Genomic DNA, 16,510 nt, shown 5'->3' with positions numbered 1-16,510 from the left:
AAACCCCAAATAACAAAATCCACGCGACACCGGAATGCTGCCAGCCCCGCTTTGTTCCTCGTCCGCTTTTTGGGGTTTTTTTTTTTTTTTTTTTTTTTTTTTTTGGGGGGGGACAAAAAATCCCGTTTGGGGACACCGAGTGACACCGGGGGGGGGGGGGGTGACGCCCCCCCAAATTTTTGGGGTGACCCCAAAAGAGCAGCCCGGGATTGATTGGGTCACATGAGGCGGCAGCAGCGCTGCTTCTCCGCGGGGCCCTCGGGGGGCGGCGCCGTCAGCCGCAGCAGGGGCGGCTCCCCGATGTCCCCGATGTCCCCAATGTCCCCAGGGGTGTCCCCAAGGGTGTCCCCAATGTCCCCGGGGGTGTCCCCGAGGGGCATTTCGGGGTTTTGGGGGTCGTTTTTGGGGTCGTTTTTGGGGCTTTTGGCGGCCGCCCGGTGCCGCTTGAGGTCGGCCAGGGTGTGCGGGTGGCTTCTGTCACCCGAGGGCGCCGGGGGACACCGAGGGGACCTTGGCGACACCGGGGACAGCGCGGAGCCGTTGGGGTGAGGGGACAGCGGCGACGGCGCCGAGGGGACGGCGGGGGGCGGCTCCTGAGGGGACACAAAAGGGGGGGTGACAGTGGGGACAATGGGGACGCTCGGGGCTGTTGTCCCCGGCGGTGTCACCGCTGTCCCCTCCCGGTGTCACCCTGAGCGTGAGCGAGCTCCCTGCTGTTGTCACCGAGGCACTGGTGGCACCCCGTGGTGTCACCGAGGTCCCTCAGCCTGATGTCACCACGGTGTCCCCAACCCACTGGTGGCACCCCGTGGTGTCACCGAGGTCCCTCAGCCTCATGTCACCACGATGTCTCCAACCCACTGGTGTCACCCCGTGGTGTCACCGAGGTCCCCAAGGTCCTCAACCCCTCAGTGTCCCCACCAGGGTCCCTCACCTCAATGTCCCCATGATGTCCCCAAGGTCCCCCATTGTCCCCCATTTGTCCCCAAGGTCCCCCACCCCCAATGTCCCCAAGGTCCCCCAATGTCCCCAATGTCCCCCAATGTCCCCAAGGTCCTCAGCCCTCAAGGTCCCCAAGGTCCCTCAGCCTGATGTCCCCCTAATGTCCCCAACCCCCTGATGTCACCCCATGTTGTCCCCAAGGTCCTCAACCCTCAATGTCCCCAAGGTCCCACATTGTCCCCAAGGTCCTTCACTGCCAATGTCTCCCAATGTCCCCAGTGTCCCTCACACCGATGTCACCCCCAATGTCCTCAATGTCCCCAAGGACCCAACCTTTAATGTCCCCTGATGTCCCCAATGTCCCACACCCCTGATGTCCCCAATGTCCCACACCCCTGATGTCCCCCCACATTGTCCCCGATGTCCCCAAGGTCCCCCAATGTCCTTCACCCCAATGTCCCCCCATTGTCCCCAATGTCCCCAAGGTCCCCCAATGTCCCTCACCCCAATGTCCCCCCATTGTCCCCAATGTCCCCAAGGTCCTCCAGTGTCCCCACTGTGCCCATGTTGTCCCCAAGGTCCCTCACCCCCACAATGTCCCCAAGGTCCCCAGTGTCCCCCAATGTCCCCCCAGTGTCCCCAAGGACCCAACCTCCAGTGTCCCCAATGTCCCATGATGTCCCCCCCCCAATGTCCCCATGATGTCCCCCCCCAATGTCCCCATGATGTCCCCCAAAGTTCTACACCCTCAATGTCCCCAAGGACCCAACCTCCAGTGTCCCCCAGTGTCCCACGTTGTCCCCAAAATCCCTCCCCCAATGTCCCCAATGTCCCCCAAAGTCCCCCAGTGTCCCACGTTGTCCCCAAAGTCCCTCCCCCAATGTCCCCCAATGTCCCCCAGTGTCCCACGTTGTCCCCAAAGTCCCTCCCCCAATGTCCCCCAGTGTCCCACGTTGTCCCCAAAGTCCCTCCCCCAATGTCCCCAAGGTCTCACACTCCCAATGTCCTCCCAATGTCCCTCACCCCAATGTCCCCAATGTCCCCCCAATGTCCCCAATGTCCCTCAACTCCTCAATGTCCCCAAGGTTCCACGATGTCCCCAGTGTCGCCCACCCCCTGATGTCCCCCCACATTGACCCCAATGTCCCCCAATGTCCCCAAGGTCCCAAGATGTCCCCAAGGACCCTCACCCCCAATGTCCCCCAATGTCCCTCCCACTGATGTCACCCTTGATGTCCCCCAGTGTCCCCAATGTCCCTCACACCGATGTCCCCCCACATTGTCCCCAGTGTCCCCAACGTCCTCAAAGTCCCTCATGACCGACGTCCCTGATGTCCCTCACCCCCCAATGTCCCCCCCATGTTGTCCCCAAGGTCCCTCACCCCCCAATGTCCCCCCAGTGTCCCCAAAGAGCCAACCTCCAATGTCCCCCATGTGCCACGTTGTCCCCAAGGTCACTCACCCTGATGTCTCCTCCCACGTTGTCCCCAATGTCACCAATGTCCCACAACATCCCCATTGTCCCACGGTGACCTCAATGTCCCCAATGTCCCCGGTGTCCCCAAGGTCCTTCACTCTCAATGTCTCTGATGTCCCCAGTGTCCCTCACACTGGTGTCACCCTCAATGTCCCCAATCCCCCAATGTCCACCCCATGTTGTCCCCAATGTCCCCCAACGTCCCCAAGGTCCCTCACCCCCACATTGTCCCACGGTGACCTCAACGTCCCCAATGTCCCCAGTGTCCCCAAATGTCCCCAAGGTCCCTCACACCGACATCCCCCACGTTGTCCTCATTGTCCCCGATCCCCCGATGTCCCCAACGCCCCACGATGTCCCCAAGGACCCTCACCCCCAATGTCACCCTCGATGTCCCCAATGTCCCCAAGGTCCCACGATGTCCCCAAGGTCCCCAGGGCCTCGTGTTGTCCCCTAGGTCCCTTCCCACCACAATGTCCCCAAGGTCCCTCACACTGATGTCGCCCCTGATGTCCCCAATGTCCCCAAGGTCCCCCAGCCCTGATGTCCCCCCACATTGTCCCCATTGTCCCCAATCCCCTAGTGTCCCTCCCACATTGTCCCCAAGGTCCCCCCGATGTCCCCAAGGTCCCACGATGTCACCAAGGTCCCTCACCCTCAATGTCCCTCACACTGATGTCACTTCCAGTGTCCCCAGTATCCCTCACAGTAATGTCACCGCTGATGTCCCCAATGTCCCCAATGTCCTCCCACATTGTCCCCAAGGTCCCCAGTGTCCCACATTGTCCCCAGGGTCCCACATTGTCCCCAATATCCCCAAGGTCCCACAATGTCCCCAGGGTCCCTCATCTCCACAATGTCCCCAGGGTCCCACATTGTCCCCAATATCCCCAAGGTCCCACAATGTCCCCAGTGTCCCTCACACCGATGTCACCCCCGATGTCCCCAATGTCCCTCACCCCAATGTCCCCTCCGATATCCCCACTACTCCTCACACCGATGTCACCCCCGATGTCCCCAGTGTCCCTCACCCCAATGTCCCCCATGTCCCCAATGTCCCTGACATCCTTGATGTCCCCAGTCCCTTGATGTCCCCAGTCGCTCCATGACCCTCACCCCTGAGGTGTCCCCAATGTCACCATTGTCCCCAAAGTCTCCAATGTCCCCAATGTCCCTGCTGTCCCCACTGTCCCTTGTGTTCCTCACCCCGGCCCCTCCGCGGTGTCCGGCCGGTGGCAGCGGTGGCCGCGTCTCGGTGCCCGTGCCCTCGGCGGTGACAGTGACACTGGTGGCCCTGCCCTCGTCCTCGCTGTCCCTGAGGTGTCCCCAGCGTCCTTCACTCCCAACATCCCCAGTGTCCCCAATGTCCCCGAGGTCTCCATTGTCTTCAATGTCCCCAATGTCCCCAAATGTCCCTCACCCCCAAGGTATCTCCAATGTCCCCAATGTCCCTGATGTCCCCTACCCTCCAATGTCCCCAGTGTCCCCAATGTCCCCAATGTCCCCAATGCTCCAATGTCCCCAGTGTCCCTGATGTCCTCAGTGTCCCCAGTGTCCCTCACCCTGAGGTGTCTCAAACGTCCCTGATGTCCCCAATCCCCAATGTCCCTGATGTCTCCATCGTCCCAGATGTCCCCAATGTCCCTCACCCTGATGTCCTCCTCAATGTCCCTCACCCTGAGGTGTCTCAAACGTCCCTGATGTCCCCAATCCCCAATGTCCCCAATGTCCCTGATGTCTCCATTGTCCCAGATGTCCCCAATGTCCCTACTCCCCCACGGTCCCCAACATCCCCGATGTCCCCACTGTCTCCAATGTCCCCATTGTCTCCCAACATCCCTGATGTCCCCAATTCCCCTGATGTCCCTGATGTCTCCAATGTCCCTCAACTGTCCCCTGATGTCCCCAATGTCCCTGCTGTCCCCACTGTCCCCTGTGTCCCTCACCCCGGCCCCTCTGCGGTGTCCGGCCGGTGGCAGCGGTGGCCGCGTCTCAGTGCCCGTGCCCTCGGCGGTGACAGTGACACTGGTGGCAGTGGTCCCTCGCTGTCCCCAAGGTGTCCCCAGTGTCCTTCACCCTCAACATCCCCAATGTCCCCAATGTCCCTGATGTCCTCGATATCTCCATTCTCCCCGATGTCCCCAATGTCCCTCACCCTTGAGGTGTCTCCAATGTCCCCAATGTCCCCAATCCCCCAATGTCCCCAACATCTCCAGTGTCCCCAACATCCTCAATGTCCCGAATCCCCCGATGTCTCCAATGTCCTCAATGCCCCCAATACCCCCAATGTCCCCAATGTCCCTGCTGTCCCCACTGTCCCCTCTGTCCCTCACCCCGGCCCCTCTGCGGTGTCCGGCCGGTGGCAGCGATGGCCGTGTCTCGGTGCCCGTGCCCTCGGCGGTGACAGTGACACTGGTGGCAGTGGTGGCCCTGTCCTCGCTGTCCCCAAGGTGTCCCCAGTGCCCTTCACCCTCAACATCCCCAATGTCCCCAATGTCCCTGATGTCCTCGATATCTCCATTCTCCCCGATGTCCCCAATGTCCCTCACCCTTGAGGTGTCTCCAATGTCCCCAATCCCCCAATGTCCCCAACATCCCCAGTGTCCCCAACATCCTCAATGTCCCGAATCCCTCGATGTCCCCAATGTCCCCACTGTCCCCTGTGTCCCTCACCCCGGCCCCTCTGCGGTGTCCGGCCGGTGGCAGCGGTGGCCGTGTCTCGGTGCCCGTGCGCTCGGCGGTGACAGTGACACTGGTGGCAGCGGTGGTGGCCCTGTCCTCGTCCTCGCTGTCCCCGAGGTGTCCCCAGTGCCCTTCACCCTCAACATCCCCAATGTCCCCAATGTCCCTGAGGTCTCCATTGTCCCTCATGTCCCCAATGTCCCCAATGTCCCCAGCGTCCCTCACCCCCAAGGTGTCCCCAATGTCCTCAATCCCCCAATGTCCTCAATGTCCCTCACCCTTGAGGTGTCTCCAATGTCCCCAATGTCCCCAATCCCCCAATATCCCCAACATCCCCAGTGTCCCCAACATCCTCAATGTCCCGAATCCCCCAATGTCCCCAATGTCCCCAATGTCCTCAATGTCCCCACTGTCCCCTGCGTCCCTCACCCCGGCCCCTCCGCGGTGTCCGGCGGGTGGCAGCGGTGGCCGCGTCTCGGTGCCCGCGGTGACGCCGGCGGCGGTGCCACCGGTGGCGGCGGTGCCGGTGGCCCTGTCGTCGTCCTCGCTGTCCCCGAGTTGTCCCCAGACGATGGCCTCGCGCTGCAGCTCCCGGCGGTAGCGGCTCGAGCGCTCCGACAGGCTGGCGCGGCGAACCACCTTCCTGCAACGGGGTTTGGGGGGGTTTTGGGGGTTTTTATGGGATTCTGGGGGTTTTGGGGTTTTGGGGGTTTTTGGGGTTAGGGGGTTTTTGGGGGGTTTTAGGGGGTTTATGGGGTTAAGGGGTTTTTGGGGGATTTGTGGGGTTTTGGGGTATGGGGTTTGTGGGAATTCAGGATTACAGGGGATGGGGGATTTGGAGATTTGTGGGGTTTTGGGGGTTTACGGGGGTTTGGGGTTTATGGGGATTTGGGATTTATGGGGTTTAGGGGATTTGGGATTTATGGGGTTTCGGGGGTTTAGGGGATTTGGGATTTATGGGGTTTCGGGGATTTAGGGAATTTGGGATTTATGGGATTTAGGGATTTGGGATTTATGGGGTTTAGGGGATTTAGGGGATTTGGGATTTATGGGGTTTATGGGGTTTATGGGGTCAATGGGAATTATGCAGGGTTTGGGGTAAATGGGGTTTCGGGGATTATGGGGTTTTGGGGTTATGGGGATTTCAGGATTTAGAGAATTTATGGGGTTTAGGGGTTTATGGGAATTACAGAGGGTTTGGGGTAAATGGGGTTTAGGGGATTATGGGGTTTTTGGGGTTAGGGGGTTTTTGGGGGATTTAGGGGATTTGTGGGGTTTTTCGGGTATGGGGTTTGTGGGAATTCAGGATTACAGGGGATGGGGGATTTGGGGATTTGTGGGGTTTTGGGGGTTTACGGGGGTTTGGGGTTTATGGGGATTTGGGATTTATGTGGTTTAGGGGATTTGGGATTCATGGGGTTTAGGGGATTTAGGGGATTTGGGGTTTATGGGGATTTGGGATTTATGGGGATTTGGGATTTATGGGGTTTAGGGGATTTAGGGGATTTGGGATTTATGGGGTTTAGGGGATTTATGGGATTTATGGAGTTTAGGGGTTTTGGGATTTGGGATTTATGGGATTTAGAGGATTTAGGGGATTTGGGATTTATGGGGTTTAGGGGATTTGGGATTTATGGGGTTTAGGGGATTTGGGATTTATGGGATTTATGGGGTTTAGGGATTTGGGATTTATGGGGTTTAGGGGGTTTAGGGGATTTATGGGATTTATGGGGTTTAGGGGATTTGGGATTTATGGGGTTTAGGGGATTTGGGATTTATGGGGTTTAGGGGATTTAGGGGATTTGGGATTTATGGGGTTTAGGGGGTTTAGGATTTATGGGGTTTAGAGGATTTAGGGGATTTGGGATTTATGGGGTTTAGGGGATTTGGGATTTATGGGGTTTAGGGGGTTTAGGGGATTTGGGATTTATGGGGTTTAGGGGGTTTAGGATTTATGGGGTTTAGAGGATTTAGGGGATTTGGGATTTATGGGGTTTAGGGGATTTGGGATTTATGGGGTTTAGGGGATTTGGGATTTATGGGGTTTAGGGGGTTTAGGGGATTTGGGATTTATGGGGTTTAGGGGGTTTAGGATTTATGGGATTTATGGGGTTTAGGGGATTTGGGATTTATGGGGTTTAGGGGATTTGGGATTTATGGAATTTATGGGGTTTAGGGGATTTGGGATTTATGGGGTTTAGGGGATTTAGGGGATTTAGGATTTATGGGGTTTAGAGGGTTTAAGGGATTTAGGATTTATGGGGTTTTAGGGGATTTGGGATTTATGGGGTTTATGGGGTTTACGGGGTCAATGGGAATTACAGAGTGTTTGGGGTAAATGGGGTTTTGGGGATTATGGGGTTTTGGGATTATGGGGATTTAGGGGATTTATGGGGTTATGGAGATTTGGGGTTTTTATGGGGGTTTTTATGGGGTTTATGGGGTTGAGAAGATTTGTGGGGTTTTGGGGTTTATGGGGATTCACGATTACAGGGGGTAGGAGTTTGGGAATTATGGGGGTTTGGCGTTTATGGGGTTATGAGGTTATGGGGTATTTGGCGTTTATGGGTTTTTGGGGATTTATGGGGTATTTGGGGTTTATGGGTTTTTGGGGGGTTTAGGGATTATGGGGGTTTTAGTGGCGTTTGTGGGGTTTTGGTGTTTATGGGTTTTTGGGGATTTATGGGGTATTTGGCGTTTATGGGTTTTTGGGGTTTATGGGTTTTTGGGGATTTATGGGGTTTGGGGATTTATGAGGTTGTGGGGATTTATGAGGTTTAGGGATTATGGGGGTTTTAGTGGCATTTGTGGGGTTTTGGCGTTTATGGGGTTTTGGGGGTTTATGGGGTTTAGGGATTATGGGGGTTTTAGTGGCGTTTGTGGGGTTTTGGGGGTTTATGGGTTTTTGGGGATTTATGGGGGTTTGGGGATTATGAGGGTTCAGCGTTTATGGGGTTTTGGGGTTTTGGAATGACGGGGATTTGGGGGTGCTGGGGATTTTGTGTCATCCCGATGCCACCCAGTGACCCCCAGTGTCACCCTGACCCTCCCAGTGTCACCCTAATCCCCCCAGTGTCACCAGGGCCATGGGGACCCTCACCCAGTGACTCCCGGGGCCACCAGGGCCAAGTGTCACCCCCACCATGGGGACCCTCACCCAGTGACCCCCAGTGTCACCCTGACCCTCCCAGTGACCCCAGTGGTGTCCCCAATGCCACCCAGTGTCCCCATCAATGTCCCCAACCCTGCTCACCCGCGGCGGCCAGCGCTGGACGTTCTCCTCTGCAGCAGGGACTTGTGACCACCAGTGCCACCCCAGTGTCACCCAGTGTCACGCCAGTGCACCCAGTGTCCCCATTAATGTCCCCATCAATGTCCCCAACCCTGCTCACCCGCGGCGGCCAGCGCTGGACGTTCTCCTCTGCAGCAGGGACTTGTGACCACCAGTGCCACCCCAGTGTCACCCAGTGTCACGCCAGTGCACCCAGTGTCCCCATTAATGTCCCCATCAATGTCCCCAACCCTGCTCACCCGCGGCGGCCAGTGCTGGACGTCCTCCTCTGCAGCAGGGACTTGTGACCCCAGTGTCACCCATTGTGTCCCCATTAATGTCCCCAAGGTGGGGAGGTGACAATGCTCACCCCCAGCTGCCAGCACTGGACATTCTCCTCTGCAGCAGGGATTTGTGACCCCCAGTGTCACCCCAGTGTCACCCAGTGACCCCAGTGTCACCCAGTGACCCTCAGTGTCACCCCAGTGTCACCCAATGTGTCCCCATTAATGTCCCCAAGGCGGGGAGGTGACACTGTGTCCTGCTCACCCGCGGCTGCCGGCGCTGGACGTCCTCCTCTGCAGCAGGGACTTGTGACCCCAGTGCCACCCCAGTGTCACCCAGTGACCCCAGTGTCACCCAGTGACCCTCAGTGTCACCCCAGTGTCATCCAATGTGTCCCCATTAATGTCCCCAAGGCGGGGAGGTGACAATGCTCACCCCCAGCTGCCAGCACTGGACATTCTCCTCTGCAGCAGGGATTTGTGAGCCCCAGTGTCACCCCAGTGTCACCCAATGTGTCCCCATCAGTGTCCCCAAGGTGAGGAGGTGACACTGTGTCCCGCTCACCCTCGGCTGCCGGCGCTGGACGTCCTCCTCTGCAGCAGGCCCTTGTGACCCCCAGTGCCACCCCAGTGCCACCCAGTGACCCCAGTGCCACCCCAGTGGTGTCCCGATCAGTGTCCCCAACCCTGGAGGTGACAATGCTCACCTTCGGCTGCCGGCGCTGGACGTTCTCCTCTGCAGCAGGGACTTGTGACCCTCAGTGTCACCCCAGTGCCACCCCAGTGGTGTCCCCATCAATGTCCCCAACCCCGGAGGTGACAATGCTCACCCCCAGCTGCCAGCGCTGGACGTCCTCCTCTGGAGCAGGGACTTGTGACCCTCAGTGCCACCCAGTGTCACCCAGTGACCCCCAATGCCACCCAGTGTCCCCAGTGGTGTCCCCATTAATGTCCCCAGCCCTGTAGGTGACACTGTGTCGTGCTCACCCGCGGCTGCCGGCGCTGGACGTCCTCCTCTGCAGCAGGGACTTGTGACCCCCAGTGTCACCCCAGTGTCACCCAGTGACCCCAGTGCCACCCCAGTGGTGTCCCCATCAGTGTCCCCAAGGTGAGGAGGTGACACTGTGTCCCGCTCACCCTCGGCTGCCGGCGCTGGACGTCCTCCTCTGCAGCAGGCCCTTGTGACCCCCAGTGCCACCCCAGTGCCACCCAGTGACCCCAGTGCCACCCCAGTGGTGTCCCGATCAGTGTCCCCAACCCTGGAGGTGACAATGCTCACCTTCGGCTGCCGGCGCTGGACGTTCTCCTCTGCAGCAGGGACTTGTGACCCCAGTGCCACCCCAGTGCCACCCATTGTGTCCCCATTAATGTCCCCAAGCCTGCTCACCTTCGGCTGCCGGCGCTGGACGTCCTCCTCTGCAGCAGGGACTTGTGACCACCAGTGCCACCCCAGTGTCCCCATTAATGTCCCCATCAATGTCCCCAACCCCGCTCACCCGCGGCTGCCGGCGCTGGACGTTCTCCTCTGCAGCAGGGACTTGTGACCCTCAGTGTCACCCCAGTGCCACTCAGTGACCCCAGTGTCACCCCAGTGGTGTCCCCACCAGTGTCCCCAAGGTGGGGAGGTGACAATGCTCACCCGCGGCTGCCGGCGCTGGACGTTCTCCTCTGCAGCAGGGACTTGTGACCCAAGTGCCACCCCAGTGCCACTCAGGGACCTCAGTGCCACCCCAGTGTCACCCAGTGCCACCCCAGTGCCACCCAGTGTCACCCCAGTGCCACCCCAGTGGTGTCCCCCAGTGTCCCCATTAATGTCCCCAACCCTGCTCACCCGCGGCTGCCGGCACTGGACGTTCTCCTCTGCAGCAGGGACTTGTGACCACCAGTGTCACCCCAGTGCCACCCCAGTGGTGTCCCCATCAATGTCCCCAACCCCGGAGGTGACAATGCTCACCTGCGGCTGCCGGCGCTGGACGTTCTCCTCTGCAGCAGGGACTTGTGACCCCAGTGCCACCCCAGTGTCACTCAGGGACCTCAGCGCCACCCCAGTGTCACCCAGTGTCACCCCAGTGCCACCCAGTGTCCCCATTAATGTCCCCATTAATGTCCCCAAGCCTGCTCACCCGCGGCTGCCGGCGCTGGACGTCCTCCTCTGCAGCAGGGACTTGTGACCCCAGTGCCACCCCAGTGCCACCCAGTGTCACCCCAGTGCCACCCCAGTGGTGTCCCCCAGTGTCCCCATGAATGTCCCCAACCCTGCTCACCCGCGGCTGCCGGCGCTGGACGTCCTCCTCTGGAGCAAGGACTTGTGACCCCAGTGTCACCCCAGTGCCACCCAGTGACCCCAGTGCCACCCCAGTGGTGTCCCCATTAATGTCCCCAACCCTGTGACACTGTGTCCTGCTCACCCGCGGCTGCCGGCGCTGGACGTTCTCCTCTGCAGCAGGGACTTGTGACCCCAGTGCCACCCCAGTGGCGTCCCCATCAGTGTCCCCAAGGTGGGGAGGTGACAATGCTCACCCGCGGCTGCCGGCGCTGGACGTCCTCCTCTGCAGCAGCCCCTTGTGCCTCTCCTGGCACTTCAGCACGGCCGCCCGCTTGTGCTTCAGCTCCAGCAGCTTGGCCCGGACCTCCTCGTCCCCACACACATCTGGGACAACACCCCCGTCACCGAGTGCCACCGCGGCGCCGCCGCGGCGTCCCCAAAGCGTCCCCAAACGCACCCAGGGGCGTCTCATCCAGCAGCGATTTGGCGCCGAGCTCGGCGCCGTGAGCCACCAGCAGCTCCGCCAGCGGCACCTGCGGAGGGACACAAAAACGGGTGGGGAAAAGGGGGAAAATCGGCAAAAAATGGGGACGATGGGGGATGGGGGGTGTCCCCGAGGGTGCGGGTGACACACCTGTCCCCAGCAGGCGGCGGCGTGCAGGGGCTGCCACCCGTCGGTGTCGCACGCGTCGGGGCGGGCGCGGTGCTCCAGCAGCAGCTCGGCCGCCTCCAGGAACCCGTGCGCGGCTGCCACGTGCAGCTGGCAGGGACAGCGGCACCTGGGTGGCACCCTGACCCTCCCAGTGTCACCCAGTGTCACCCAGTGTCACCCTGATCCCCCCCAGTGTCACCCAGTGTCACCCTGATCCCCCCCAGTGTCACCCAGTGTCACCCTGATCCCCCAGTGTCCCCAGCAGCAGCTCGGCCGCCTCCAGGCACCCGTGCGCGGCTGCCACGTGCAGCTGGCAGGGACAGTGGCACCTGGGTGGCACCCTGACCCTCCCAGTGTCACTCAGTGTCACCCTGACCCTCCCAGTGTCACCCACTGTCACCCTGATCCCCCCCAGTGTCCCCAGTGTCACCCTGATCCCCCAGTGTCCCCAGCAGCAGCTCGGCCGCCTCCAGGAACCCGTGCGCGGCTGCCACGTGCAGCTGGCAGGGACAGTGGCACCTGGGTGGCACCCTGACCCTCCCAGTGTCACCCAGTGTCACCCAGTGTCACCCTGATCCCCCCCAGTGTCACCCAGTGTCACCCTGATCCCCCAGTGTCCCCAGCAGCAGCTCGGCCGCCTCCAGGAACCCGTGGGTGGCTGCCACGTGCAGCTGGCAGGGACAATGCTGGTGGCACCCTGACCCTCCCAGTGCCACCCTGATCCTGACCCAGTGTCACCCTGACCCTCCCAGTGTCACCCAGTGTCACCCTGACCCTCCCATTGCCACCCAGTGTCACCCAGTGTCACCCTGACCCTCCCAGTGACCCTCAGTGTCACCCAGTGTCACCCTGATCCCCCCCCAGTGTCCCCAGCAGCAGCTCGGCCACCTCCAGGCACCACGTGCAGCTGGCAGGGACAGCGGCACCTGGGTGGCACCCTGACCCTCCCAGTGTCACCCAGTGTCACCCTGACCCTCCCAGTGTCACCCAGTGTCACCCAGTGTCACCCTGATCCCCCAGTGTCACCCAGTGTCACCCTGATCCCCCAGTGTCCCCAGCAGCAGCTCGGCCGCCTCCAGGCACCCGTGCGCGGCTGCCACGTGCAGCTGGCAGGGACAGTGGCACCTGGGTGGCACCCTGACCCTCCCAGTGTCACCCAGTGTCACCCAGTGCCACCCTGATCCCCCAGTGTCCCCAGCAGCAGCTCGGCCGCCTCCAGGAACCCGTGGGTGGCTGCCACGTGCAGCTGGCAGGGACAATGCTGGTGGCACCCTGACCCTCCCAGTGCCACCCTGATCCTGACCCAGTGTCACCCTGATCCCCCAGTGTCACCCAGTGTCCCCAGCAGCAGCTTGGCCACCTCCAGACACCCGTGGGCGGCTGCCACGTGCAGCTGGCAGGGACAGGGGTGGTGGCACCTCAGTGTCACCCTGACCCTCCCAGTGTCACCCTGACCCTCCCAGTGACCCCCAGTGTCACCCTGACCCTCCCAGTGTCACCCTGACCCTCCCAGTGTCACTCCAATCCTCTCCCCGTGACCCCAGTGCCACCCAGTGTCCCCCAGTGCCACCCTGATCCTCTCCCATGTCACCAGGGCTATGGGGATACTCCCCCAGTGACCTCGAGTGTCACCTTGGTCCTCATCCAGTGACCCCCCAGTGTCACCCAGTGACCCCAGTGCCACCCTGATCCTCTCCCAGTGACCCCCAGTGACTCCCTGATCCCTCCCAGTGCCACCTTCATCCCCTCCAGTGTCACCCAGTGTCACCCTGACCCGCCCAGTGCCACCCTGATCCTCCCCAGTGACCCCCAGTGTCACCCAGTGACCCCAGTGCCACCCTGATCCTCCCCAGTGACCCCAGTGCCACCCAGTGACCCCAGTGCCACCCTGATCCTCCCCAGTGACCCCAGTGCCACCCTGATCCCCCCAGTGACCCCCAGTGCCACCCAGTGACCCCAGTGCCACCCTGATCCTCTCCCAGTGACCCCCAGTGTCACCCTGACCCTCCCAGTGCCACCCTGATCCTCCCCAGTGACCCCAGTGTCACCCAGTGACCCCAGTGACTCCCTGATCCCTCCCAGTGCCACCTTCATCCCCTCCAGTGTCACCCTGACCCGCCCAGTGCCACCCTGATCCTCCCCAGTGACCCCAGTGCCACCCAGTGACCCCAGTGCCACCCTGATCCTCCCCAGTGACCCCCAGTGTCACCCAGTGACCCCAGTGCCACCCTGATCCTCTCCCAGTGACCCCAGTGCCACCCTGATCCTCTCCCAGTGACCCCCAGTGACTCCCTGATCCCTCCCCGTGCCACCTTCATCCCCTCCAGTGTCACCCAGTGTCACCCTGACCCGCCCAGTGCCACCCTGATCCTCCCCAGTGACCCCAGTGCCACCCTGATCCTCCCCAGTGACCCCCAGTGTCACCCAGTGACCCCAGTGCCACCCTGATCCTCCCCAGTGACCCCCAGTGACTCCCTGATCCCCCCAGTGACCCCCAGTGTCACCCAGTGACCCCAGTGCCACCCTGATCCTCCCCAGTGACCCCAGTGCCACCCAGTGACCCCAGTGCCACCCTGATCCTCCCCAGTGACCCCAGTGCCACCCTGATCCCCCCAGTGACCCCCAGTGTCACCCTGATCCCTCCCAGTGCCACCCTGATCCTCCCCAGTGACCCCAGTGCCACCCAGTGACCCCAGTGCCACCCTGATCCTCCCCAGTGACCCCAGTGCCACCCAGTGACCCCAGTGCCACCCTGATCCCCCCAGTGACCCCCAGTGCCACCCAGTGACCCCAGTGTCACCCTGATCCTCCCCAGTGACCCCCAGTGACTCCCTGATCCCTCCCCGTGCCACCTTCATCCCCTCCAGTGTCACCCAGTGTCACCCTGACCCGCCCAGTGCCACCCTGATCCTCCCCAGTGACCCCCAGTGTCACCCAGTGACCCCAGTGCCACCCCCAAGTGCCCCCGTGGTGTCCCCTCACTGTCCCCACGTACCAGGGTGCCCCTGTGCTGTCCCCAGGAGTGACCCCAGTGCCACCCTGCCCCGCCGTCCCCTGGCTGTCCCCACACACCAAGGTGCCCCCGTGCTGTCCCCTCACTGTCACCCCCATGTACCAGGGGTGTCCCCGAGGTGTGTCCAGCTCCTTCCCATCCCCCAGTGCCACCCTGCCCCGCTGTCCCCCTGCTGTCCCCTGGCTGTCCCCACGTACCAAGGTGTCCCCTGGCTGTCCCCTCACTGTCACCCCCACGTACCAGGGTGCCCCTGTGGTGTCCCCTGGCTGTCCCCAACCCACCAAGGTGCCCCCTGTGGTGTTCCTGTGGTGTCCCCTGGCTGTCCCCCAGCTGTCCCCTGGCTGTCCCCTCACGGTCACCCACACGTACCAGGGTGTCCCTGTGGTGTTCCCTGGCTGTCCCCAACCCACCAAGGTGCCCCCTCGCTGTCCCCTGGCTGTCCCCCAGCTGTCACCCCCACGTACCAGGGTGTCCCTGTGGTGTCCCCTGGCTGTCCCCCAGCTGTCCCCTCACTGTCACCCCCACGTACCAGGGTGTCCCTGTGGTGTCCCCTGGCTGTCCCCAACCCACCAAGGTGCCCCCTGTGGTGCCCCTGTGGTGTCCCCTGGCTGTCCCTATGGTGTCCCCTGGCTGTCCCCTCACTGTCACCCCCATGTACCAGGGTGTCCCTGTGGTGTCCCCAGGAGTGACCCCAGTGCCACCAAGGTGCCCCCTCGCTGTCCCCCTGCTGTCCCCTCACTGTCACCCCCACGTACCAAAGTGCCCCCATGGTGTCCCTTGGCTGTCCCCTGGCTGTCCCCTCACTGTCACCCTCACCCACCAAGGCATCCCCTGGCTGTCCCCTGGCTGTCCCCAATCCACCAAGGTGCCCCCATGGTGTCCCCTGGCTGTCCCCCTGGCTGTCCCCAACCCACCAAGGTGCCCCAGTGGTGTCCCCTGGCTGTCCCCTGGCTGTCCCCAACCCACCAAGGTGCCCCCATGGTGTCCCCTGGCTGTCCCCTGGCTGTCCCCAACCCACCAAGGTGCCCCAGTGGTGTCCCCGAGGCGTGTCTGGTTCGGCTCCATCCTGGGGGTGACCCCAGTGCCACCCTGCCCACCCGCCCCCACTGTCCCCTGGCTGCCCCCGCGTACCAAGGTGTCCCCTGGCTGTCCCCTCCCTGTCACCCCCACCCACCAAGGTGTCCCCTGGCTGTCCCCTCCCTGTCACCCCCCACCCACCAAGGTGTCCCCTGGCCGTCCCCACGTACCAGGGTGCCCCCGTGGTGTCCCCTGGGCGTGTCCAGCTCCTTCCCGTCCCGGATGAGCTCCATCCCGGATCACCCTGCCCACGTCCCCGCTGTCCCCTGGCTGTCCCCTCTGTCCCCTGCTGTCCCCTGCTGTCCCCTGGCCGTCCCCACGTACCAGGGTGCCCCCGTGGTGTCCCCATGCGTGTCCAGCTCCTTCCCGTCCCGGATGAGCTCCATCCCGGATCACCCTGCCCACGTCCCCTGCTGTCCCCTGGCTGTCCCCTGCTGTCCCCTGGCTGTCCCCACGCACCAGGGTGCCCCCGTGGTGTCCCCTGGGCGTGTCCAGCTCCTTCCCGTCCCGGATGAGCTCGCGGATCTCGGTGACCATGGCGCGCTCCGTGGCCGCCCGCGCCTCCTCGATGCGCTCCTGCGTGATGCCTGCCCGGAGCGACATTGGTGACGCCGGTGACGCCGGTGACGCCACCGGGGCCGTGCCACCGCGCCCCTGGCGTCCCCCTGACGGACCCTGCCGCGCCATGGCGCTCTCCAGGCAGTCCAGCGTGGCCTCGTCCTCGCACAGGTCGTAGGGCATGTTCCCGTCCGAGTTCACCGCCAGCAGGTCGGCGCCGCTGCGGGGACAACGCCGGGGTCACCGCGGTGTCGCCGGCGCCACCGGGGCGTCCCCAACGGTGTCCCC

At 62.1% G+C, this 16,510-nt stretch overlaps 1 protein-coding gene across 2 annotated transcripts in view; it reads right to left on the bottom strand.

The window, feature by feature from the left end:
* Window positions 1-204: 204 nt before the first annotated feature.
* PPP1R16A (protein phosphatase 1 regulatory subunit 16A) overlaps window positions 205-16,510 on the bottom strand; it is a 36,257-nt gene continuing 19,951 nt past the window's right edge. For both annotated transcript variants that reach the window (XM_058808177.1, XM_058808168.1), the window contains 7 exons: window positions 16,339-16,442; window positions 16,124-16,251; window positions 11,557-11,682; window positions 11,380-11,455; window positions 11,177-11,306; window positions 5,531-5,744; window positions 205-593 (listed from right to left, as the gene is read on the bottom strand). In XM_058808177.1, the coding sequence (XP_058664160.1) occupies window positions 219-593; window positions 5,531-5,744; window positions 11,177-11,306; window positions 11,380-11,455; window positions 11,557-11,682; window positions 16,124-16,251; window positions 16,339-16,442 (1,153 nt within the window). In that variant the 3' untranslated portion in view covers window positions 205-218. The remainder of the gene's footprint in view (window positions 594-5,530; window positions 5,745-11,176; window positions 11,307-11,379; window positions 11,456-11,556; window positions 11,683-16,123; window positions 16,252-16,338; window positions 16,443-16,510) is intronic.

Source organism: Ammospiza caudacuta, chromosome 1, assembly GCF_027887145.1.
Source record: "Ammospiza caudacuta isolate bAmmCau1 chromosome 1, bAmmCau1.pri, whole genome shotgun sequence".
Taxonomy (NCBI): Eukaryota; Metazoa; Chordata; class Aves; order Passeriformes; family Passerellidae; genus Ammospiza; species Ammospiza caudacuta.
Note: the sequence above shows the minus strand (reverse complement) of the source record. Positions and strands in the feature narration are given on the sequence as shown.